The following is a 25128-nucleotide window of genomic DNA, read 5'->3' on the forward strand; positions in this document are numbered from 1 at the left end:
ACCCCACTGGCAATGGACATTCCCTTAGTACACACTTTAATACTGCTCTGTAATCACTAACCAACATCTTAGCCAGCAATGAAAGTCTGTTGACATCTTAACATAAAAGAGCATAGTAGCTGACTGTGGCTTGCAGGTTTGTACGCTTTGTTATGTATCTCTTTCATTTTTACTTCAGAAGCTCAGCTATAAGGAATATCAGACAATTACGATTGTCTTCATCAGCTGTCCTCTGAATCTCTACGTGGGAAAGGATCTAATGTGGAGCCACAGAATCGATAAAATACATAAAAATCTATTATAAAGAAAAAATATCTCCTAGAGCAGTATATGACATTTGAGAAATTATATAATCCAGAGACAACATGATACAAATGTTTCTTCTTTTCCTTGGTAAGAAAATTAAAATATCAATTTCACTCTTGTCCAGTCCTCAAAAGCAAGCAACTGCTGTCCACTGTGGAGAAAGGAGGTGCTGGACATGTCATATATTGAAATACAGCCAAAAGTGACAAAGCACAGTTTTATTGCATTCTGTCAACTGCTATTTAATTCCCACCATTACAACATGTACTCAAGTGGCCTAGATATCTGGGTATATCTTCAGCATAGATGAAGATCTTTAGCTTTTAATTAATAATACATAGCTGCAGAATCTAAAAGGCTATGTATAATTTATATATCAGTGTCTCAAAACTAGTCATTCATGCATTATATATTCTGACAGAAAATCTTTTTCTTTTATTCTAATTTTTTTTTAACAGAAAATATATTAAGATGTTATCATGCATCCTCTAAAACTGAACAGAGCTACCCTCAGTTTCACACTTCTCAGAGATGTCTGCTTGCATCACATACTCAGCTAAATGTTGCAGAAAGAAATCTCTGTCAGTGCTCTTTCTTTTTCTTGAAGGATTTTTAAAAGTGATGAGACCGTTTCTTGTTTGGGTGTTAATTTACTGCCAGAAGTAAAAATAATTGGAAGAAAGAGAGTTTAAAAAATATGGACAGACACATTCTTCAATTATTTACCTGGGAGGTTCTGAACTGTGTTAGTGAAAATGGAGCAGGATTTTATAATACCAAGGTCTTGTGAAAAAAATCCATTTTCATACAGCACTTTATGTAAAATGCTTATAAATTATGTATGCAGTGGCACTGTAGCTGTGTTGGTCCCAGGTATTAGAGAGACAAGGGGTGTGGACCAACTTCTGTTGGGGAGAGACACAAGTTTTCGAGCCACACAGAGCTCTTCTTCAGGTCTGGGAAAAGTACTGTGAGTGTCATAGGTAAATACAAGGTGGAACAGATTGTTTAGCATAAGTAGTTAGCACGTATTCTATGGGACCGCTAAGAGTGGGTAGTTAACATCTCTGCAGTCATAGCACATAAAAAAAAGTGTGTGAGCGGGTGCAGGGGTTAGTGTATTACAGATTGTTGTAATAAACCATAAATCCAGTGTCTCTTAATCCATGATTTGTAGTGTCTAGCAGAGTTATGAATTTAACCTCTCAGGCTCATCTTTTGAAAGTCTTGTGCAGGTTTCCTTTGAGGAGCAACAGATCAGATATAGAGTGATTGCTTTGCGAAAAGTGTTCACCCACAGGTTATAGCAGTGGTTCTCAAACTTTTGTACGGAGGACCCCTTTCACATAGCAAGCCTCTGAGTGTGACCTCCCCCTTGTAAATTAAAAATATTTAATATATTTAACACCGTTATAAATGCTGGAGGCAAAGCAGGGTTTGGGGTGGAGGCTGACAGCTCATAACCCCCCATGTAATAACCTTGTCCTGACCCCCCACTTGAGAACCCTTGGGTTATAGGATGTTTTTGTCTTTTAGCATTTTCCTGTGTGAAGTTAAATACTACTGTGGTGGGTTCTTTGCAATTTCTCCCCCCTGCAAGGATGTTAAATTTAATTACATGATGGTTGCTGTATCCGACTGATTCAGCTATATTCACCTGTTGATCCAGACGCTGTACTTCTCTTAGGACTAAATCAAGAAATTGCCTCCAGAACAAGCAGTTCCAGGTTCAGCTGCTCCAAGAAGTAGACATTTAAGTTGTGTAGCCATTTTATCTCTGCACTCCATCCTGAGGTGACGTATAACCAGTCAATATGAGAATAGTTGAAACCCCTCATTATTAAGTCACTATCTACCTTTGTAGCCTCTCTAATCTCCGTGAGCATTTCACAATAACCATACCATCTTGGTGTGGTGGTTGGTAGTATATTCCTAGTGTTATCCTCTTTTTATTCAAGCAGGGAATTTCTATCCATAGAGAGTCTAGTGTACTTTTTGATTCATTTAAGATTTTTTACTATATTTTGATTCTATATTTTTCTTTCACATATAGTGCCACTCCCCCACTAGCACAGCTTACTTTGTCATTCCTATATATATTTGTAAACTGGTATTACTGTGTCCCATTGATTATCCTCATTCCACCAAGTTTCTGTGATGCCTTATTATATCAATATCCCAATTTAATTACAGGCACTCTATCTAGTTCACCAATCTCAGTATTTCGACTTCTAGCATTTGTATATAAGCACTTGTACATTTTGTCAATATTTAGTTGCTTGCCTTCGTGTTATATTTAAATGGAACACTTTTATGATTGATTTGTTTCTCACTAGCTTTTACCTGTACTTTACCAACTTCTTTCTTATCCTCTTTACTAGGGATAGAGTTTCCCCTTCAATAAATTCATCCCTAAGTGATGTCTCCACCCATACTGAGTGCTCCTTGGCACCTGTCAGCTTTCTCCCAGCCCTTCATTTAAAAAATCCTCTGCATTTTTTTTAAATTTACATGCCAGCAGTTTGATTCCAGTTTGGTTTCTTCCTGTTATAGGATCCTCCTTTCCCAAAGGGTTCCCCAGTTCCTAATAAGCCTAAAACCTTCTTCTCTACAGCATCATCTCATAAACTCATTGAAACTCTGCAGTTCTGCCTGTCTTTCTGGCTCTGCATGTGGAACTGGAAGCATTTCAGGGAATGTTACCATGGAAGTTCTGGACTTAAATCTCTTATCTGACAGCCTAAATTTGGCCTCCAGAACTACTCTCCTACCTTTCCCTATGTCATTTACACCTACATGTACCATGACCATCAGCTCCTCCCCAGCACTGCACATACATCTGTCTAGATGTCTAGTGAGATCTGCAACCTTTGCACCCAGAAGGCACTTCACCATGCAGTTTTCCCAGTCATCACAAAACCAATTAGGAGCAGAGATGTTATTTTACCTCTATATTTAGCACTGGAGCAGCTGCTGCTGGAATAGTTTGTCCAGTTCTGGTGCCCACAATTCAAGAAGAATGTTGATAAATTGGAGAAGATTCAGAGAAGAGCCACATGAATGATTAAAGGATTAGAAAACAGGCCTTAGAGCAAGTGACTCAAGGAACAAAATCTATTTAGTTTAACGAGAAGGTTGAGGGTGACTTGATTACAGTCTATGAGTCTGTATGTGGAGAACTAATATTTAATAATGGGTTCTTCAATCTAGCAGAGAAAGTTATAACATGATCCAGTGACTGAAAGTTGAAGTTATACAAATTCACACAGGAAATAAGATATGCATTTTTGACAGTGAGGGCGATTAACCATTTGAACAATTTAAAAGTCATTCCCAGCATGTGCTAAATTCAGAGTGCCCACCTGTTTCTGTAACAATTTACCAAAGGCCAAGGTGGATTCTCCATCACTGATAATTTTTAAATCAAGATGGGATGTTTTTCCAAGAAATGTGCTCTAGGAATTATTTTGGGGAAGTTCTGTGGCCTGTGTTATACATAAGGTCAGAGTATATGATCACGTTTGTCCCTTCTGGCCTTGGATTCTGTGATGGAGCAGATCTTGAATACAGTAGAAATAAAAATGCTAAGATGGATGCTTGACTTTATAAGGATAGACCATGTTTGGAATGAATGAATGAGGGGAAGTGTGAAGATGGTACCAATTATAGAAAAGCCAAAGGAATCCAGGCTTCAGTAGTTTGGAGATGTGAAAAGAAGATAGGAAGAATATATAGAGAACAGGGTATTAAACTTGGAAGTGGGGGGTAAGCAAAGTGTTGGAAGACCCAAAACTAGATGAATGAATGTTATGCAAAAGGATTTGATAGCTGCAGAGTTTGAGGAACTGCTTAAAACAGAGTGGAATGGAGAAGGAGGACTAAAAGAGCCAAGCCCATATAGATGGAACTAAGTCTAGAAGAAGAAGATCTGCAGGGATCAGGCTGTACATCTGGGGAGGGAACAAACTGGAAGTTTGTCCAGGAAGACAGCCATACTTCATGTCATTGCCCCCTCCTTCAGCCAGTGGTGACCTGTTGATGCTTACTAGACCAGCATTATATTATGCCATTCTACCACGGACACTGAATTTGTTCTCCCCATATTGAATTAAATACATTATGGATTATTCATTTGAGGCAAGAGAATGCTGCCAATCTACACTGGTGATATTACCTGGACTGCTTTTTTGTGGGGATGGGTTCCCCCACATCAGAACAGGAAGAGAGATCAGCCCAAATAATCGGAAGATCCTTTTAGATCCCTGTGCTTCTTGCAGGATTCAGCATAGGTGAGGGCCATCAGTTTGAAAGCCATTTTTCTGCCCTACCTGCCTGTTTTCTATGGCCCTTAGCTGTCTCCATGACAGCTCTGCTGCCCTTGGAATCTCTCACAGGATGGGGAGCACAATCATGTATTGCGGGAAATCCTTCCCTGGATGAGTTCTGAAATATTTTATCTAAGTATAAACTGGTTGTCTCTAGTTACCTGCTCATGGTATCTTTGGTGCTAATTTCTTGTTCCTGTTCTGTATATTTGCCCTGGTAGTTATTTAAAAACATCCTCCCATGTTTTTTCTCTTGTCACTCTAATGACAACTTGTAATATATATGAAATTATCTTTGTCTATTATGAAATTAATGAGAATCCCGAGAGTATTATTGGCCTGGGTATTAGTCATTCTGATCTGGAAAACACTGAGTGTACTCAGGTTGAGGCAGATTATTGAAATATGATTTTAAACAGGTAATTGCAATTATTTGGAAATATAATATTCCAACATGCTTTCATAACTAGATCATAATAGTTTGTGCATCTGTTGAGAAAAGTAAAATACTGCCAAAGTAGATTATAAAATTACAAACAGCTTAGCAAAGACCTCTTAGGTTATCCAATCCATTCCTCTGCCATACGGTGGTTTATACTGCTCATTCTGAAATGTTTTGTCCAGTCCAGTTTTGAGTAATTCTAGTAAGAGAATAGTAACAGGATAATTTGCTTAGTTTATCAGCCACTTATTAACAACTTCTATTTGAAAACTATTCCATAGACTTTTTGTTATTTGAAAACATTCCCTAAAGTATAAATGTTTTCATGTGATTCTATCTTATTGCTTAATAATAACTATGTACTGGCCTAAGATTAGAAAGGCAAAGGCACAAAATGAGCTCAAACTAGCTATGGGAATAAAGGGAAACAAGAAGACTTTTTATCAATACATTAGAAGCAAGAGGAAGACCAAGGACAGGGTAGGCCCACTGCTCAGTGAGGAGGGGAAAACAGTAACGGGAGACTTGGAATTGGCAGAGATGCTTAATGACTTCTTTGTTTCGGTCTTCACTGAGAAGTCTGAAGGAATGTCTAATAAAGTGAATGCTTACGGGAAGAGGGTAGGTTTAGAAGATAAAATAAAAAAAGAGCAAGTAAAAAATCACTTAGAAAAGTTAGATGCCTGCAAGTCACCAGGGCCTGATGAAATGCATCCTAGAATACTCAAGGAGTTAATAGAGGAGGTATCTGAACCTCTTGCTATTATCTTTGGGAAATCATGGGAGACGGGGAGATCCCAGAAGACTGGAAAAGGGCAAATATAGTGCCCATCTATAAAAAGGGAAATAAAAACAACCCAGAAAACTACAGACCAGTTAGTTTAACTTCTGTGCCAGGAAAGATAATGGAGCAAGTAATTAAAGAAATCATCTGCAAACACTTGGAAGGTGGTAAGGTGATAGGGAATAGCCAGCATGGATTTGTAAAGAACAAATCGTGTCAAACTAATCTGATAGCATTCTTTGATAGGATAACAAGCCTTGTGGATAAGGGAGAAGCGGTGGATGTGATATACCTAGATTTTAGTAAGGCATTTGATACGGTCTCGCATGATATTCTTATAGATAAACTACGAAAGTACAATTTAGATGGGGCTACTATAAGATGGGTGCATAACTGGCTGGATAACCGTACTCAGAGAGTAGTTATTAATGGCTCCCAATCCTGCTGGAAAGGTATAACAAGTGGGGTTCCGCAGGGGTCTGTTCTGGGACCGGCTCTGTTCAATATCTTCATCAACGATTTAGATGTTGGCATAGAAAGTACGCTTATTAAGTTTGCAGACGATACCAAACTGGGAGGGATTGCAACTGCTTTGGAGGACAGGGTCAAAATTCAAAATGATCTGGACAAATTGGAGAAATGGTCTGAGGTAAACCAGATGAAGTTCAATAAAGACAAATGCAAAGTGCTCCACTTAGGAAGGAACAATCAGTTTCACACGTGCAGAATGGGAAGAGACTGTCTAGGAAGGAGTATGGCAGAAAGAGATCTAGGGGTCATAATGGACCACAAGCTTAATATGAGTCAACAGTGTGATACTGTTGCAAAAAAAGCAAACGTGATTCTGGGATGCATTAACAGGTGTGTTGTAAACAAGACACGAGAAGTCATTCCGCTTTACTCTGCACTGGTTAGGCCTCAACTGGAGTATTGTGTCCAGTTCTGGGCACCGCATTTTAAGAAAGATGTGGAGAAATTGGAGAGGGTCCAGAGAAGAGCAACAAGAATGATTAAACATCTTGAGAACATGACCTATGAAGGAAGGCTGAAACAATTGGGTTTGTTTAGTCTGGAAAAGAGAAGACTGAGAGGGGACATGATAGCAGTTTTCAGGTATCTAAAAGGGTGTCATCAGGAGGAGGGAGAAAAATTGTTCACCTTAGCCTCCAATGATAGAACAAGAAGCAATGGGCTTAAACTGCAGCAAGGGAGATTTAGGTTGGACATTAGGAAAAAGTTCCTAACTGTCAGGGTAGTTAAACACTGGAATAGATTGCCTAGGGAACTTGTGGAATCTCCATCTCTGGAGATATTTAAGAGTAGGTTAGATAAAAGTCTATCAGGGATGGTCTAGACAGTATTTGGTCCTGCCATGAGGGCAGGGGACTGGACTTGATGACCTCTCGAGGTCCCTTCCAGTCCTAGAGTCTATGCATCTATGAATCTATGAATACATTCCAAAGTATACCCTCAACCATTGGCTTATTGCTGAATTAAAAGGGAGCGTCTGTATATACTTGTGCTACTGAAATGTATACTCAATAATCTTGCTATGAAAATTTCCCTTTTCTTTGATTCGCTACTGCTCACACAAAAAATGGCTACCATTCTTTCCTTTCAGTAAGAGTAATTTCTTTTTGATAACTGTACTACTTCATTGTACAGTGGTCAACCTTAAAAGAATGAAAACTTTGCCTTATTCAGATAAACCTTCACATACTTAGAAAATTATTTAGAAAATACTAAAAAGAGTGTAGTAACCTTATGGAATACTGCATCTATTTATTAAGAAAAAAATTGCAAGTTTTTTAAGAGCAACCACTAGTTTTAATATCTGGGGTTTGGTGTCATAAGAGGACGAAGAGGTGGGCACAAGCTGGGACTGACATGTTTCTATACATAGTGGATGCAAAATTCTGAAGGCAAAAGAATGATTTGATTTGTATAGTTAAGGAATAATAGTACAATGATTATAACGATCTCTGTCTGGAGTGGCTAAAAATGGTCTTCAGCAAATCAAAGTTTAGAAACTTGTATGCAGTATGCTACTGAGAAGAAACATATGTGTTGATGACAAATCAATCAGACCTCTCAACCAATCAGAATACAAGGGCTTTCATAATTGAGAAATAAGTGGTGGTTATAGTTCAGTAACTGATCAGCATCCCTGCTTTCTGGCTGGAACAATTACATTTCATTTACAGTTCTGGTTCTCTCTTTATGCCACCCCAAACATTCCTCCTCATTGTTATTTATTTCTGTCTGTTGTTCCATTCCTAACATGGGGGGAGGGATAGCTCAGTGGTTTGCGCATGGGCCTCCTAAACCCAGGGTTGTGAGTTCAATCTTTGAGAGGGCCATTTAGGGACCTGGGGCAAAAATCTGCCTGGGGAGTGGTCCTTCTTTGTGCAGCAGGTTGGACTAGATGATCTCTTGAGGTCCCTTTCAACCCTGATATCTTATGTACTCTTGCATTTTCTTTTTCTGTCTTCCCTGCCTCTTCAGGCTGCCGGAATGGATCCTGAATTGTTGACCAGTATGCTGCTCGCTCTGACCAACACATCACACATGGCAGTGGAGTCAATCCTTAAACTACAAAGGCAAGAGGAATGCAACATTGATCTCACCACACATACTAGCTATGACACAAGATTGCTTGTGGCATTCACAGAGGTGCTGACCATAGTGGAACGCCACTTTTGGTCTCGGGAAACAAGCACTGAGTGGTTGGATCACATCGTCATGCACATCTAGGATGATGAGCAGTCGCTGAAGAACTTTCGGATGAGGAAAGCCACATCCATGGGACTATATGATGAGCTCGCTCCAGTCCTGCAGCACAAGGACACAAGAATGAGAGCTTCTCTGTCGCTGGAGAAGTGTGTGGTGATTGCTCTGTGGAAGCTGGCTACTCCAAACACTTTTGGATCACTGGATGTTTCACAAACATTGACACAAGCTGGTCTGGAAAGGTGCATGACACACGCATTTTTTAGAACACCGGCCTGTTCAAGAAGCTGCAAGCAGAGACTTTCTTCCCAGACTAGAAGATCACCGTAGGGTAAGTTGGTATGGCTATTGTGATTCTGGGAGACCCCACCTACCCCTTAATGCCATGGCCTGTGAAGCCATATACAGGGCAACTTGACAGCAGCAAGGAGCGGTTTAACAACAGGCTGAGCAAGTGCAGAATGAGTGTTGAGTGTGTTTCTGGCCATTTAAAAGCCTGCTGGCAATGCTTCTATGGGAAGCTGGTCCTAGCTGATGACAATATTCCCATGCTTACAGCCGTGTGCTGTATGCTCCATAATATTTGTGAAGGGAATGGTGAAAGCTTCACTCAGGGCTGGACTGCAGAGGCTCAGTGCCTGGAGGCTGAGTTTGAACAGTTGGAGATCAGGGCTATTAGAGGGGCCCAGTGCGGGGCCATAAGGATCAGGATGCCTTGAGGCAGCAATTTGAAGCTGAAAGCCGCTAATATTTGTTGCTATGCTCATGATTGCAGTGCTTGTAAAGCTAGGAGGTGATTGGTGCACATGATGCAATAAGGAGGTTTAACATAATTGTATGTTGCTTTGCAGAACTCTTTTTGTTTTCAATTAATAGAATAAAGATTGCTTTCAAACCAACATAATTCTTTTATTAAAAGACAACAACTGGAGGAGAGAGTCAGACCAAAAAATACATCAGCAGGAAGGGGGATGGGTGAACGGAATGTCCCTGGAGGAGAAGGGGTCTTGGGATGGCTAAAGATTTGTGTATGTCTAGGGATCATATCCAACCTTCTCCTTTGGAGTACAATGCAGCGGGTACTGTACTTCAGCAGGGCCAAACTGCAGAGAGATGGGTGTTGAAGGCAGTGGGTAGTGGGAGTCCACAGTGCTGGACTGTGAGGGGGAGGAGTGGAATGCTGTGGGTAGAGACTGGAGCCAGGAGGTTGATAAGCATGTGTTGGCAGTGTCTGGGGAGCATATGGGAAAGAGTTTTGCGACAGCAGCTGCAGGGGAGGACAGGCGCGGAGCTGATAAGTTGTAAGAGTTAGTATTGCCTGGAGCATGTCTGCTTGGCGCTTCATAACATTTAAGAGCCACTCCATGGATTCTTTCTGGTGTACTGCATTCTCCTTTCGGTCCCTCTTCTTGCTGTCTCGCCACTCCTTCAATTCCTGTTTCTCGGTGGTGGAGCACATGTAACCTCATGCAGAAAATCTTCCTTAGTTCTTCTTGGCTGCCTTTTATTTCTGCGAGGCCGTTCTGCCGCCGATAACAAAGAGGGAGGTTGGGCTCCCAAGCTCATCTCTGTGAAGTTTAAATGCAACATTTTACAGAAGCAGTGTTATTTGCAACATACACAATACTGATTCAGTGCTTTAAAACACAGCCAGTACTCACACACCTGTCACTAGCTGGCAAGCACACATGAGCCACAAGACCCCCAAAATTGTGAGTTTCCACAGGGGCAGGGTAAATCAGTGTTCCTGGATCCTGCTATACACTGGGCACATGGCTCTTGGAGAGAGCCAGCACTGGGGCGGAGGAGAGGCTGCTAATCATTCCTGTCTCCACAATTTTCATGGGCTGTATTCATTATGGAAGATATCTCGCTGCTGAGGGTGAGCAGGGAATCAAGGGAGGGTCTTCTCCAAGACTGCAGCTTCCACCCTGGCTCCTATGCGGTGCAGCAATTGTCCCTCCCACCCCCTGCGTGACAGCACAGTGGCTTGGGAAAGTTATCATTAACGGGGCAAGAAACAAAGCAGCTCTGCTGAAGAACCTGTCGCAGCGGATCGCCCAGTATCTCCACAAGAGTTTCCTGGAGATCTCTGAGGGAGATTCCTGTTAAGTGAGGGAGTCAATCAACAGCCTGTTCCACCACTCAGACTAGGCATGCGGTGGGAGACAAGCCTGCTTTCTGCAACCCTACTGCCCCCAACAACTCGCTTCAGCAATTTCCAAAATCAAATCCACTTACTAGGGGCCTCCTCTCCTGTTTGCGCTTCACCAAGATCCGACTGCTGTGACTGGCTAGGCGCCTCTGGGGTAGAAAAGAGCTCCTGGCCGCATGCATCTCTGGCCTCCAAGTCATCCTCTGCCTCTGGGTTCCCTTCCCACTCCACATCCTCCTCCAAGATTTCCTTCTCTTGGCTCAGTCCACTCTCACCTGGCACGTAAGTCAATGAAGTATCCACAAGGGCCTTTGCAGTGGAGGTGGGGTCGCCACCAAGTATCACGTCCAGCTCTTTGTAGAACCAGCAGCTCATAGGTACAGCTCCGGAACGGCGGTTTGCCTCCCACGCCTTGTGGTAGGCATTTTGCAGCTCCTTCATTTTTACCCTATATTGCATTGTGTACCGGTCATGGTCCCTTTCTATCATGCATAGTGAAATCTGACTGTAGGTATCATAATTCCTATGGCTGGAGCGCAGTTGGGACTGGACAGCCTACTCTCCCCAAATGCTGATGAGGGCTAGCAGCTTGGCATTGCTCCAGGTGGGGGATCGCCTGGTGCATGGAGCAGGCATGGCCACCTGGAAAGATGCGTTGAGACCACTGCACGCATCACTTAGCAAACAGGAAGGGGACTTTCAAATTTGCAAAGGAATGTATGGGATGGGGCTGATGGTTAGTCACCTGAGGGCAGGGCAGCAGAGTTCAAACCAAAGACCAGAGAGGTGACAACAGGCATTGTGGGACACCTCCTGGAGGCCAGTCGCAGCGCTGTAATTGCCATGGAGTCTACACTGGCATCACAGCGCTGTAGCTTTGGCGCAGAAAGCTCTATGCCTCTCAGGGTGGTTTTCTTAAAGCACTACGACTGCACAGTTTCTGCGCACGAAGTGGCTTGGCAGTGTGTACACCTCGGGAGTTATAGCACAGAAAGCTGCTTTATGGCACAGAAACTTGCCAGTGTAGACATGGCCTTAGATGTATTGCCACATATTTTATGTGCTTTTTCATATATGTGATGCATAATAATAATTAGCCTGTCAATTAATTGCAGTTAACTCACGCAATTAACTCAAAAAATTTAATTGCGATTAATTACAGTTTTAATCACACTGTTAAACAACAGAATATCAATTGAAATGTATTAAATATTTTGGATTTTGTATTCTGGGTTGTAACTGATATTATTTTTTATTACAAATATTTGCACCTTAACGGCAGCCTCGCGGCGCCGCCAGAGATAGTGTTTGACTGGGAGATACTCTAGGATCGACCAATAAATCGCAATTGACCAGTTGGTGACCACTACTTGTAGCAGATAATCTGATCTAGATTGTCAAATAAATGCGTAAAGCAACAGAGATGGCAGCCATATAAAGTTAATATTTACCAACATTTACTGTGTCAGCATCTGAACTATAAAAGATATTACCTTTTCTGAGGATATGGAAATACTTTGCTATATCACATGCCATACTGCACTAACTATCTTTTTAATAGTCACTACTGTGTTTCTGTATTTACCTAGTGGTACTATTATGTTACTCACAATTAGAACTGTGAAAACAGGGGATTTTTCTGTTTATTGGCAATTCCAGAAAAATCAAAAAATTGATTCAGGTCAAACCCAATAACAAGTTTTTCAAAATGTTCAGAAAACTGGCAAGTTGAAAAATTGTTTTGGATTAAACAAAACATTTTTTTTGACTCAAAATGTGTTTTCTATTTTTAGCATATTTAACATTTTAAAAAAATTAAATACATTTCTAAATAAAATGTCATTTTGAGCCAATAAATATAAATATTTTATTTCAAAATGAAATGTTATGACTTTGTTTTTTCCACACAAACAATTCAGCGAAACCAACCTGAATTCAAGAAACATTTTGGAGTTGCCAAATCTGCATTTTGTCAATAAAGTGTGGGCTGCAAAATTTCACCCAGCTCTACTCATATTGTTAATTCATATTGTAGTTGTAATTCATGTTCATTTGTTATTGATGGCTTAGATTTCAGCCACTTTGAGGATTATAGTTATCTGAAGTCTACTAAAGGGTGAGTCACAATGACATGCAACTTTAAAACATTAATAGCCCATGGATTAGGGGTAGCTGCAATGAGGAAAAAAATCTCTGTTTCTATCGTATCTGCTGAGGGACTGAAGATGTTTACCTATCTTTCGAGTTCTGTTTTTACTAATGTGGATGTATGTTTGAAGTAAAACTGTTGCAACTATTTATTATGAAACTTTACTTGCTGTAACTAAGAAGAACTCTGCAGGTTATAATAAGGAGGAAGTGAATAATGCTTTGTTGGAAGAATGAAACTGAAGACTGATGCAAATCTTTTTTTGTTGCAGTCCATCTATATGATATCTGTTGGATTCCTGGCATACTCTAATTTTATTGTATTTGTACTGAAAGAGGCTAATAGGTTTGTCTGGTGTGGACTACTTTCCATAAACTTATGTTGCTTATTGTTCATGGTATTATTATACACTTGGTGTTTGCAGATTTTTCCCTTAATATTTATTCCATTATTTTAGTAAGCATGATGTTAAACAAGATGATAGTCACAAAGACCAAGTTCTTCCTTTTTAAAAACTGTTACATTAGTTCATTAGTGCTTCTCCAGACCTTTGGGATCATCTGTCAGCTATCTGTCTCTTAGATACTTACATGGTCTCCATTACCATAGTTTCTGAGCACCTCACAATTTTTAATGTATTTGTCCTCACAACACTCCTGTGAGGTAGGAAAGTACAGTATTATTATCCTATTTTAGGGATGGGAAGCTGAGAAACAGAGGCTAAGTGACTTGTCCAAGGTCATACAAGATGTTTGTGGCAAAGCAGGGACTTGAATACTGTTTTTTTCACAGTCTAAGCTAGTGCCCTAATCACTGGACCATCCTTCCCATCCTCTTTACATGAGACCTGAACAAAATCTAAAAATAGATAATCCATTTCTATTTCTCCTAACTTCCACTACAAACACGCAGACTGAACACAAAGTGTCACTAGTTTTATCTTCTATTATAGCATTAGAATACATTGTGGTATCTGATATCACAATGAGCTAAGCGTGAATAGATGTAGACATACTAATAGTGACTGTTGTATGCATCTAAAACCAAAAAAAAACCTGCATAATTTCAAACCAAGTCCTTACAATGTTGTGTCAATCGTTTGAACTGTATCTGTGTGATTTTTACAATGAAGACTCTTTGAGGCAGGTACTGTCTTATTCTAGGTTTGTACAGTCAAGCACACTGTTGTCTCATAGTAACAATAATACCTGAAAAGCTATGGCTTCAAGATAAGAAATGTACTATAAACAATAAAGTGTGGAGAATTTTCAAAAACATTTGTAGATCTAAAATATTCTACAAGTTCAGACTATTAGCAGAAAATCTTGTTTTGAACTTACTAGACTTCTAGTAGGATACACAAACTTAATATGTTCAGTAATATAAATACTGAAATCATGGGTAATTAAGGCAATCCAGTACATATTTATTATTATTATTATTATTTTATGAAATATTTTACATGTCTAAAGCACCCATCTCAATAGTGTCTAGGCACTGTATAGTACCTATTGGGGCAGGAGGGAGGAAAAAGTTAGGATGAAGTTAAGGTTCAGAGCATGTATCAGTAACTAAGAGTAAGAAATAGTTCAAGGATGTGTAATAAACCCAGGAAATTCAGATTTGATGTTACACTTAGAAGAAATCTAAGCAAGTTAAGGTAAGAAATAGACAGTCAAGGCACTGGAACCACTTTAACTCTTCACAGTAGTGATGTTATGCAATAACCCTATGATGATCACTATGACATTTCAGTGTTTGTGGTCCTAATTTAATATGTCTTTAAAAATCAGTTTCATCTAGATTTTTCCACATTATTCCCCCTCACGCCATCAACACAGGGAAGAGTTAAGGTTGGTGACATAACTGTTTTTTTATGCAATATTTCTGCATTTCTTTTAAGCATAACTTTAAATTTCTTGGGTTTATAATAAACTCAAGGTTTGACCTCCAGGCCAGCCAGATTTCCCTGCAGTTGTGCTTCCATAAGAGAACAAGTACTGGAGGCACAGCTAGCAACCTAATTTCACAGTATGAGTTCCTAGAAGGGAATACTAGTAGTATGAAATAACTAGTCAAACTGATTTGATTCCTGGAAGAGTTTGCAAGTGTGGTGAGTGGGCTGGGACTGGACAATATAATTGAAAAAGGAAATAACAGGCAGGAAACTCAACTCTTTTGTTCTTGGAACGACTGGCTTCTAGATGTCCAACTCCTTTTTGCTCTTTGACTCACGGCTGCAGCTAGATCTTTTTTTCCCCCTGGATGCGAATGATACCTGGGAGGCAACATACAATTTTGTTGTTCTTACTGAGACTACAGAGATCTGAACTGATCTTTCTCGTTCATTATTGAATTATTTAACAACATAATTTAGCTTTTCTTCTTTGTGATGTGGTCTTCCCATGATTTAGCTCACAATCAGAGTGTGGACTACCCCATCGTCTTAAACATTTTATCTAATATTTTAGTTTATAAAGTGCAGTAAATGTTGGTGCTATTTACAGAAAATAAACTGGACAAATTATGTTAATTTCTGTCACTGACATGTTCCTCCCCTCTTATGTGATATTATCCTCTCTTTCCATCTCCTCCCTGATTATTCCTTCTCTCACTCTAGATTATTTACCTAATGCACTGAATCATTGCCATTAACTTGGACCTCCATTAGAATGCAGTGATCTTTTGGACTATGGTCACTCGAGAACGAAACACCTGCAATTTAGTGTTACCTGATACCTATGATTTCAGAAAATGGAAACAATTTAAAAACTGACACAAAGGAAAGGAAAACAGTAATAACAGTGAACCACATCCCAATTTCATAGATGTAAATCCATTGTCGTCAATGGTGGTGTTTTGTATTTTCACTATGTAAAATCAGAATTGGAAACTCCCCCCGTCCCCACAGCAAAAACAACCTCCAAAACATTAATTTGAAAAACAACTACACAAACAGTGACAGCAGTAACAGCCCATGGTTCAGTTCTCCATTTGGTCTTTATAGCATGAAGAGAACACTTAAAAATGCTTTTTACTGACACTTCCACCCCCAACCCCCAATGCTATCAATTGATCATTATCTATGAAGCTTTTCAATGGTTCCAGTTTAGGTCCCAGTCCTGCTCCTACTGATTTAAATGGGAGTTTGGCCTTTATTTTATAAGGTTCAGACCTGGTCCAATGCCTACTGAAATCAATGGAAAATGCCCTCTTGATTGATGGGAGTTGGATTGAGGCCTAAAACCGTTTTTAACAGATGGTGCACTTAAGAAGAAATAGGAAACACTACTGCCTGTACAATCTGATATTTCCAACATTTTTCACATTTTTTTCTCTGCCATGTCAATAATTAATATAAAGCATAATAGGGTGGGGAAGTTAAATCATTGTGATTTTGTACACTTTCCAAGCAGGGCATTAAAACTGTATTGCTACATAAAGATCTCTGCATGAGGGGGCACATTTCCAAAGTTCCCTTCATTCAGTGTGTTCTTTAAATAATGCAACAGGCTGGAGTCCTTGGATTCATGAAAGTTGGGCCCCTTTAAAAATAGATCCAAAACGTCTGCAGATCTAGAAATTCTTCTGATTTTTTTCCCCCCCTTCAGGCCACAGCTAATGAACGTTGCTGCAGTTAAGGGACTCTTCCCCCAGCGGAGAGACACATTAATCCAGGTCTCCTCCCCGCATCTTTCCACCCTGCAGCAGACCGCCACAGTCACTTGAATCTGGTGTACACACACTCCTATGGCCCCGTGTGCGTTCCCTGCGTGTCACAAGCTACCCGTTAAGCTGAATGGGAGCCCTGGTGTGTGATGGAAGGAAAGCAGGACCCGTTGCAAAAACCGGTGCAGCATCCCTTTGGCGGGGGCGGCCAGGCTGCAGAGCACTTCGGCTGATGAAGGCGATGCTAAAAGGAAGTCGCCTTTGTTTTAGGAGGAGGCCAGCGTGCCCCGGCCTCACCCTCTCCCCTTGCCCCCGGCAGGGAAGGCGAGCGGGGCGCATGGCCCTAGGAAGGGCGCCGTCTCCTCAGCTCGACAGGAGGAAGCAGGGCCCGTGTCCTGGCTTGGGCGGCGCGGGGGGGGGGGCAGTTTCACTTCTGCAGCGAGAGCAGGAGCCGAAGTTCCCCCAAAGGAAGGAGCGGGACCCGCGCCAGGGAGGGGCCGGGCGGGGGCTGCAGCGGCAGGTCGGCGCTTCCGGACCTGGCGGCAGCAGCTGTAGGCTCCGCGGTGGCGGTGGCTAGGGAAGGAGCGACCCTGCCGGCTGCGCTCGCCCCCGGGCTCCACCTGCCCGGCGGAAAGGGAGGCAACGGGCCGCGCCCAGCCGGGGGACGATGACGAGCCCCTCAGGTGGGTCCGTCGGGGCTGCTGCCGGGATGGGGTGGGAGCTGCAAAACGCCGTGGGCTCTTCCTTCCCCCGCCACCCAGTTTGTCTTCCCCGGGGCGGGGGGGGGGGTGTCCGTCCTTCCCTGCCCCCACAGCAGCCCGAGAGAAGAGGGGGAGGGAGGGAACGAAGGTGCTGGAACTGGGGGTGCTGCTCCGGCTCTTCTTGGAGTCCCCCAGCTCAGGCTGTATCCCACCTGACTGTGCCCTTTTGGTCTGGTGAACAACGAAGGGGAGACACTTGTTTTCATGCTCCCCTCCCCCCCGCCTCTTGCTATTCACTAAAGTTACACAATTATGAACCCCCAGACCTGCTAATGGAAACTAAAGAGTATGACCCAACCTATCAAATATTGCGGGGCTGGGTGTGATGCTACAAACAGAGTGAAAATGTGCGTCACTGGGGATCTCTTACTTTGCTTCCTGAAGGAAAGGATGGGTAGAGGAAAGCCTACATTTTTATTTTGCAAAGTGTCTGATGTAGGACTGAAAATGTTAGACAACTTTTTTTTTCTTATTTTAAACGGGATTTGTAGTAGAAGACTTTTGGAAAAGAGTTCTTGCATAGAGGAGTGGCTTATCTGTAGGGACCATTGCTTATTTATAAAAGAGTAAGTTGTTTCCCTAAACAAAATGAATGCAACTAGTGTATGCGTTGTTAAATGGTGAACAATAGTGTGATTATAACCTAGGATTTCTTTAGTGAAATATAATTGTAGACTTATGGCTTCGAAATATACAACCCCTCCCATTTGAGCGCCTAACATCATATCTAGTTAAGTACAACCACTTTTAGGCAAAGCGGGTGAGATAATATCTTTTTTTGCACCAACTTCTGCTGGTAAAAGACAAGCTTTCAAGCTACACAGAGCTTTTCTTCAGGTTGTATTGAAATGAAAAACAAGATCTAATGCCCACAAAAACTGGATAGGGTTGCCAGGCGTCCAGTTTTTAACCAGAATGCCCCATCAAAAAAGGGACCCTGGCGGCTCCAGTCATCACCGCCGACCAGGCTGTTAAAAGTCTGGTTGGTGATGCTAAGGGTGTAAGGCAGGCTAGTCCCTACCTATTCTGGCCCTGTGCTGCGCCATGGAATCGGCCAACGGCAGGTTTGGCTCCTAGGTGGGAAGTCCACAGGGCTTTGTGCACTGCCCCCACCCCGAGCACCGGCTCTGCACTCCTGCTGGTCAGGAACTGCAGCCAGTGGGAGCTGGGGGTGGTGGTGCCTGAGGGCAAGAGCAGCACACGGAGCCTCCTGCCCCCCACCCCAAGCTAGAAGCTGGACCTGCAGGCCGCTTCTGGGACACAGGGTGGAGCTAGGACAGGCAGGGAGCCTGCCTTAGCCCCGCTGCGCTGCTGACTGGGAGCTGTCCGAGGTAAGCACATGCCCCAACCCTGAGCCCCCATCCCTGCCCTAGTCCTGAGCCCCCCAAACCCAGAGCCCCCTCCTGCACCCAAACCCCTCATCCCCAGCCCAGAGCCCACATCCTAGCCCCCTGCCTCAACCTGCAGCCCTTTCCCATATTCCAAATCCCTCGGCCCCACCATCTAGCCTGGAGCCCCATCTTGCATCCCAAACCCCTCATCCCCACTTCCACCCCAAAGCCCGCACCCTCAGCTGGTGGGGGAGAGCAAGCCACTGAGGGAGGGAGAATGTAGGGAGCAAGGGGCGGGACCTCAGGGAAGGTATGGGGCAGGGGGTGGGACCTTGGGGAAGGGGTGGGGCTGGGGGTGTTTGGTAGACTTTACCTTGTATTTCACTTGATTCCCATGAATATTTTATATATTTTGTTTTGGACATTTTAATTTGTTAGTGCCATTTATCTGAGTGTTTTATATGACAAACTACATTTTACTGATCACTTTACTGAAGAGGACTACCATTATTATTCATAAGTGTTTAGCACCACAAGCCGCACCTATAGTTTTATATAACTGCCCCCCCCCCCAAATATCCATCAATCATATGTTGGTTCAACTTTAAACCTATGTATCATTACATACCAAAAAATACATCAAAAAAGTTATTTAAGGTTGCAAAGTCAAGCGCTTGAAAGTTAGGAAAGGCTAGAATTAAGGTAGAATGGGCAATTTAAATTCTGGTCCTTTGGAATGTGGATTGTCACATACTTTTTAATTAGATGATCACATGCTATTTTTTCCATCTCATTCAATACACAGGATGGACTGTGTTCAGTGATCAAGGCAGCTAGTTCAGTATTTATCTTCATAATTCAATGTGTGATCTTCAGCCTTATTTTCTGCACACCATCCAAACCCTGCATACTGAATACAGAATTATTCATTTTTTCATGGTCTTTTTTATGGAGTACATTGCCATGGCATCCAAGTGCCTTACAAAAATTAATGCATTTTTCTCCCAAACTCCCTTGATAGAAGAGTATTATTATTTCCATTTTACAGAAGGGGAAACTGACACAAAGAACATAGTAAATCAGGGTCAGATCCAGGATTAGAATTTAGGACCCCTGGACTCCCAACCTTGACCGCACTGCTTTACCGAGGAAGGTACTGAGTATTTACAGCTCCCATTGACTTCAGGTGGAGCTGAGTGTTCAGCTTCACTTCTGAAAATGAGGCCCCAAGTGTTTTAAATTGAGCACCCAGAAAATGAGAAACACACAATTAGTGACCACCTGCCAGAAATTGGGTTTAAATGACTTGCTTGATATCACATAGTAAGTCTGTGGCAAAGGCAGGGATCTATTTTCACAACTCTAGGAGACAGAAAAGTATTTTTACCATTATCTTACTTATGAGAAAATAGATATGAAGGCCAGAATTTGTAAAAGTGTCACTATTTTCAGTGCCAACATGATGGGGGACTCACTCTGCATGAGACACCCAGGACTTTTTATTTTCTTTTTCCCCAGTGTTTTTAGGATTTTATAGCACTTTCTATGTTCAATACACTAACTGATACCCACAACCCCCTTATGAGGTACAACAGAACCTCAAAGATACGAACATCAGAGTTACGGCCTTACTGATCAACCAGATACCAGGTGGAACTAGAAGTAAGTGGAGACCAAAAAGAAAAAAAAAGGGCAGCAAATACTGTACTGCAGTGGTCATCAACTGGTCGATTGCGATTGACCTGTTGATCCTAGAGGATCTACCAGTCGATAGCGATCTCTGACAGACTTCTTTATGCAAATTTCACTAAACATACTGTACCAACCGTAGATAAAGCATTCATGAATGGCCGGGGTGAAAGTGAGCCAGTACAGGCCGGTACAGCATATCAGTAAGAACTCGCACCGGCCCATACGCAGCCCACATTAAAGTGGTGCCGCTGCAGTGCTTTAATGTCCCTGCCCCTTTTGCCTCCCCCGTCGGCAGCCCTGCTGGAAGGGTCTGTACCGGCATGGCCGCTGACAGGGGAAGCAAAAGGGGCAGGGATGTTAAACCGCTGACATGGCAGCACTTTAAGGATGGTCCTTTGCCGTGGCAGTGCTTTAACATTGCTGTGCCCACTCTCTCCATCGGCAGCCCTACCGGCAGGACCACCCATGGGGGAGGGAGGGAAGCAGCAACGTTAAAGTGCTGCCTTGGCAAAAGACCCTGCAGTGCTTTAATGTCCATGCCCCTTTTTCTCCCTCTTGACTGCCGACAGGCTGAGGGGCAAAGGGAGCAGCTGCCCTGGGGCCAGCGATTTAAAAGGGCCCTGGGCTCTCTGGAGCCCCAGGCTCTTTAAATTGCCACTGGAGCCCTGGACGGCGTGGGCCAGGAGGCCTGGAAGGGCTGGCTGGGGGATGCTGACCCTCCCACCCCACCCCTTCCGCCCAAGGTCCCACCCCTTCCAGGGGCCAGAGCTGGCCCTGGCGCCATACCAGTAAGTGTCTGGAGTTACTTTCACCCCTATGAATGGCAGATCTTTTATGACATCTGTCTTCACTTGTGGGATAATCCACTAATGATGATGCCATACTGGAGTTATAACTCTTCTCCACATTCATGAAGATAAATGTCATAACAGAGATTAGCCATCATGTATTCTTTATTTATATAAAGTGCACTTCTTGTCTCCCACTTGACAGAAATAAGTCATTAAAATTGATTGTGTTTGAATTGAATGTTTTAACCCTACAGGGGAATCTAGCCAATGACTAGGCTTGGAAACATTTGATTTTTATATTTCATGAATCAGAGAAAACAGCAATATATATCCAGTATTTTAAATTTTTTAAATTAATTTAAATGTTTGTATTAATAGGAAATAAATAATCCTCAGCCCTTGATTTAATTCAAAATATATTATGTAAAGAGTGAGCTTTAGAGAAGATTTAGAAATAATATCACAGTATGTGAGAATCATATTTAATAATATCTTCTCAATATTTATTTGAGTATAAAGAAATACTAATTTTTTGGCAAGATCCTGTGGTGTGCATTCACACATGCATGCAATTGTGTTAGACAAAAAATGGTTTTTTGTGTATTAAAAATGCCCTTTCTATACATTTTGCTCATTAATGATGAAAACATTTTGATAGTTTTTTAGGATGAAAGGAAAAATCTAGTATTACTGAGATTTAAAGATTGAAATCTAATTATTCCAAGCCCCATTCTTAAAGGTCGAGGTTGACCATTTCATCTCCATCCAAGATGCTATCCAGTTGCCAGTGTCTTCAATCCACCCGTACTGGCTGGAAACTTAACTTCCCTTTTTAAAAAACATTCAGCATGGTCATGGAAAGGAAAACATTTTCCATTAAACATTAAAATAACATCCCGATGACCTAAAGTATAAAGGACCACATCTTTTTTCTGCACAAAACTGACATTAAAGGCTGGCATCATGGGTAATTCTCAGGCGAGTATTAACAGCTTGATAGGAATGAAAGACAATAGGTAGGGTGGGGATTGACTATGAAGGGCCTTAAAAATAAATACAAGCAGCATATGTTTTATGCAATAGAGAAGGGGGAGTCAGTGGAGGGTTTCAGTGAGAGGGATGACATTGTCAAGGCTATGGACTAGGAAAATTATCTTTGCAGCAGTATTCGGAATGGCTATGAGCAGGGCAAGCTTGCATTTCTCAAGGCCAGAGAGAAGAATGTAGCAGTAATGAAGATGTGAGATAATGAAAGCTTGGATGTGAGTTTTAGCTGTGTGGCTGATTTGGAAAAGCTGTATGTTAGATGTGATGCAGAAAGAATTGGCACAATTAAGACATAGCCTGGATGTGAGGACCTAGCGCAGGGGTGGGCAAACTATGGCCTGGGGGCTACATCCGGCCAGGGCCAGTGCAACCATTTAGGCGACCTAGGCGGTCGCCTAGGGCGCTGGCTTTTGGGGGTGCCATTTTCTTCAGCAGCGACCGCGGTGGCCAGATCTTCGGCCGCCTCGGTGGCTGCCGGCATTTAGGCGGAGGGAACTGGGGCAGGGGAGCATGGGGAGGGCTCCTGCAGCAAGTAAGGGGGGAGGGGCAGCATGCAGGGGAACTCCCCGCCCCAGCTCACCCCTGCTCCACCACCTCCTCGAGCATGCCATGGCCTCTTCAATTCTTCTCCCTCCCAGGCTTGCGGCACCTAAGCTGATTGGCACCACAAGCCTGGGAGGCGGGAGAAGTGAAGCAGCGACGGCATGCTTGGGGTGCTTGTGCTCGTGCACGGAGCAGGGGTGAGCTGGGACAAGGGGGTGCCTCAGGGAGAAGGGTGGGGGGCGGGGAGCTGCCTCAGGGCAGAGGGGGGCAAGCCGTTGCGGGGGGCGCCTCAGGGCAGGGGTGCGGGGGGGGGGCGTAAGGTGGAAGTTTCTCCTAGGGCGCGAAACATCCTTGCACCGGCCCTGCATCCGGCCCTTCATATGTTTTAATCCAGCCCTTGAACTCCTGCCGGGGAGTGAGGTCTGGGGCTTGTCCTGCTCCAGCTAGGGAGCGGGGTTGGGGGCTTGCCCCACTCTGCGTGTGCCATGGATCTGCACAGCTCCCAGAAACAGCAGCATGTCCCTGCTTTGGCTCTAATGTGTAGGGGCAGCCAGGGGGCTCCGCACCCTGCCCCCACCCTAAGTGCCATCCCCACAGCTCCCATTGGCTGGGAACCAGAGCCAATGGGAGCTGTAGGGGCAGCACCTGCAGATGGGGCAGCATGCAGAGCTGCCTGGCTGCACCTCCATGTAGGAGCCGGAGGGGAGGACGTGCCACTGTTTCCGGGAGCAGCTTGAGGTAAGTGCTGCCCACAGCCTGCACTCCTGACCCCTCCCATACCCCAACCCCCAGTCTCAGTCCTGATCCCCCTCCTGCCCTCCGAACCCCTTGGTCCCAGCCCGGAGCACCCTCCTGCATCACCAATCCCTCATCCCCAGCTACATCTCAGAGCCCTCACCTTCCTACACCCCAACCCCCTGTCCCAGCCCAGAGCCCCCTCCCACATCCTGAACTCATTTCTGGCACCACCCCAGATCCTGCTCCCCCAGCAGAGCCCTCACCCCCTCCCGCACTCCAACCCCCAATTTCATGAGCATTCATGGCCCACAATACAATTTCCATACCCAGATGTGGCCCTTGGGCTGAAAGTTTGCCCACCTCTGACCTAGCGAGAGGTCTGAGCTGAAGATGAATCACAGTGTTTTCTATTCTTGCAATTTTTTCATAAGTCTTGTAATATTTGGGGTTTCTCTTAAAGTCCTAGTTTCTGGAGTCATTTGGTTTAAGTGAAAATCCCAGCTTTTGTCAGAAAACAGTAAGTTCCAGCCTCAATGGTTTGTGGACAAAAACTTGAAAATGTGAATCCTAAAGGCTTAAGTATTAGAAGGCAAATAAAAAGAACCCAGATTTTATTATTTTGAAAAATCCGTTGTGTTTTAAAGCCAGTCTTACAATTTTGAAAATCTTGATTTATGATTTTTGAATGCATCGGTTTGCACATATTGGCATCATAAACTTTGAGCAGAAACATAGGGGGGATATTTTCAGAGATATTTGAAAATCATTGCTGAAAATCTGCCCTCCCATAATGATTTTTCTTTGTAACTTGCAGATGAAAAAAGTAAGAGTTCTATCAGAACTGAACTTACCGAAAGCAGTTTCCTTTCCTTTTCTGAACTTTTATTCCTCTCTCCTGTCTCTGGGTGCGTGGTCATCTCATATGCTCACTGAAGTTTAAAATAAGCAGTAGATTACACACATATGTGTTTCATTGGCACTGAAAAATTATGCCACTGAAGCCGCAGTACAGGCAAAAGAAAGGGCAACAGTCTCAATTTCTAAAAGGAGGAGCATCTGTGTCCAGGGGGATGGGAATCACAATATAAACACAGTTCTTCTACTCTCCTGTCTCTGTTTCTCTTAGTGCTGGTCTCTTGAGTACCTGGTAAGCTTACATACTCCTCTATTTTTACACGTGTAGTAAAAAACCAATCAAAGTTTAGAACACTTGAACATAGTGCTACAGTAGGCAGTACGAGGTCAGAATTTATATCTGTATAGGGGACCCATTCAATTCTGATTATATGACTAGATAATCTGTTTAATGTAAAAGTAGTAACAGATTTTAAATGACATCTTAAGTATTTAAGCATTTTGAAAACAAATCCACATTTGAAATATTCCAAATAGCCATGCAGTTAAGAAAGGAACAATAAATACAAGGTCTGAAAGTCAAATACAGATTCATTTTATTTCCTAAGACAATATGGATCCTTATTTATCATCTGATACCTCCCTATTTAGAAATGAAACAAAGCTCTCTAATTCTTCATAAAGTCACACTTCCATTGGTTCTGATATTTAAAGCAAGCTAATTTTAGATTTTTTTTTCAAAAAGTCATAGTTATGTAGTTCTGCAAATTTTCTGAGACTGTATAATCTTAAAAAAAATCAAAGACATAC

At 42.8% G+C, this 25128-nt stretch overlaps 1 protein-coding gene across 4 annotated transcripts in view; it reads left to right on the forward strand.

The window, feature by feature from the left end:
• The first annotated feature begins 17111 nt into the window (after positions 1 to 17111).
• Positions 17112 to 25128, forward strand: part of BANK1 (B cell scaffold protein with ankyrin repeats 1) — a 292299-nt gene continuing 284282 nt past the window's right edge. For all 4 annotated transcript variants that reach the window (XM_030564611.1, XM_030564613.1, XM_030564614.1 and 1 more), the window contains exon 1: positions 17112 to 17243. In XM_030564611.1, the coding sequence (XP_030420471.1) occupies positions 17228 to 17243 (16 nt within the window). In that variant the 5' untranslated portion in view covers positions 17112 to 17227. The remainder of the gene's footprint in view (positions 17244 to 25128) is intronic.

Source organism: Gopherus evgoodei, chromosome 5 (assembly GCF_007399415.2).
Source record: "Gopherus evgoodei ecotype Sinaloan lineage chromosome 5, rGopEvg1_v1.p, whole genome shotgun sequence".
NCBI lineage: Eukaryota > Metazoa > Chordata > Testudines > Testudinidae > Gopherus > Gopherus evgoodei.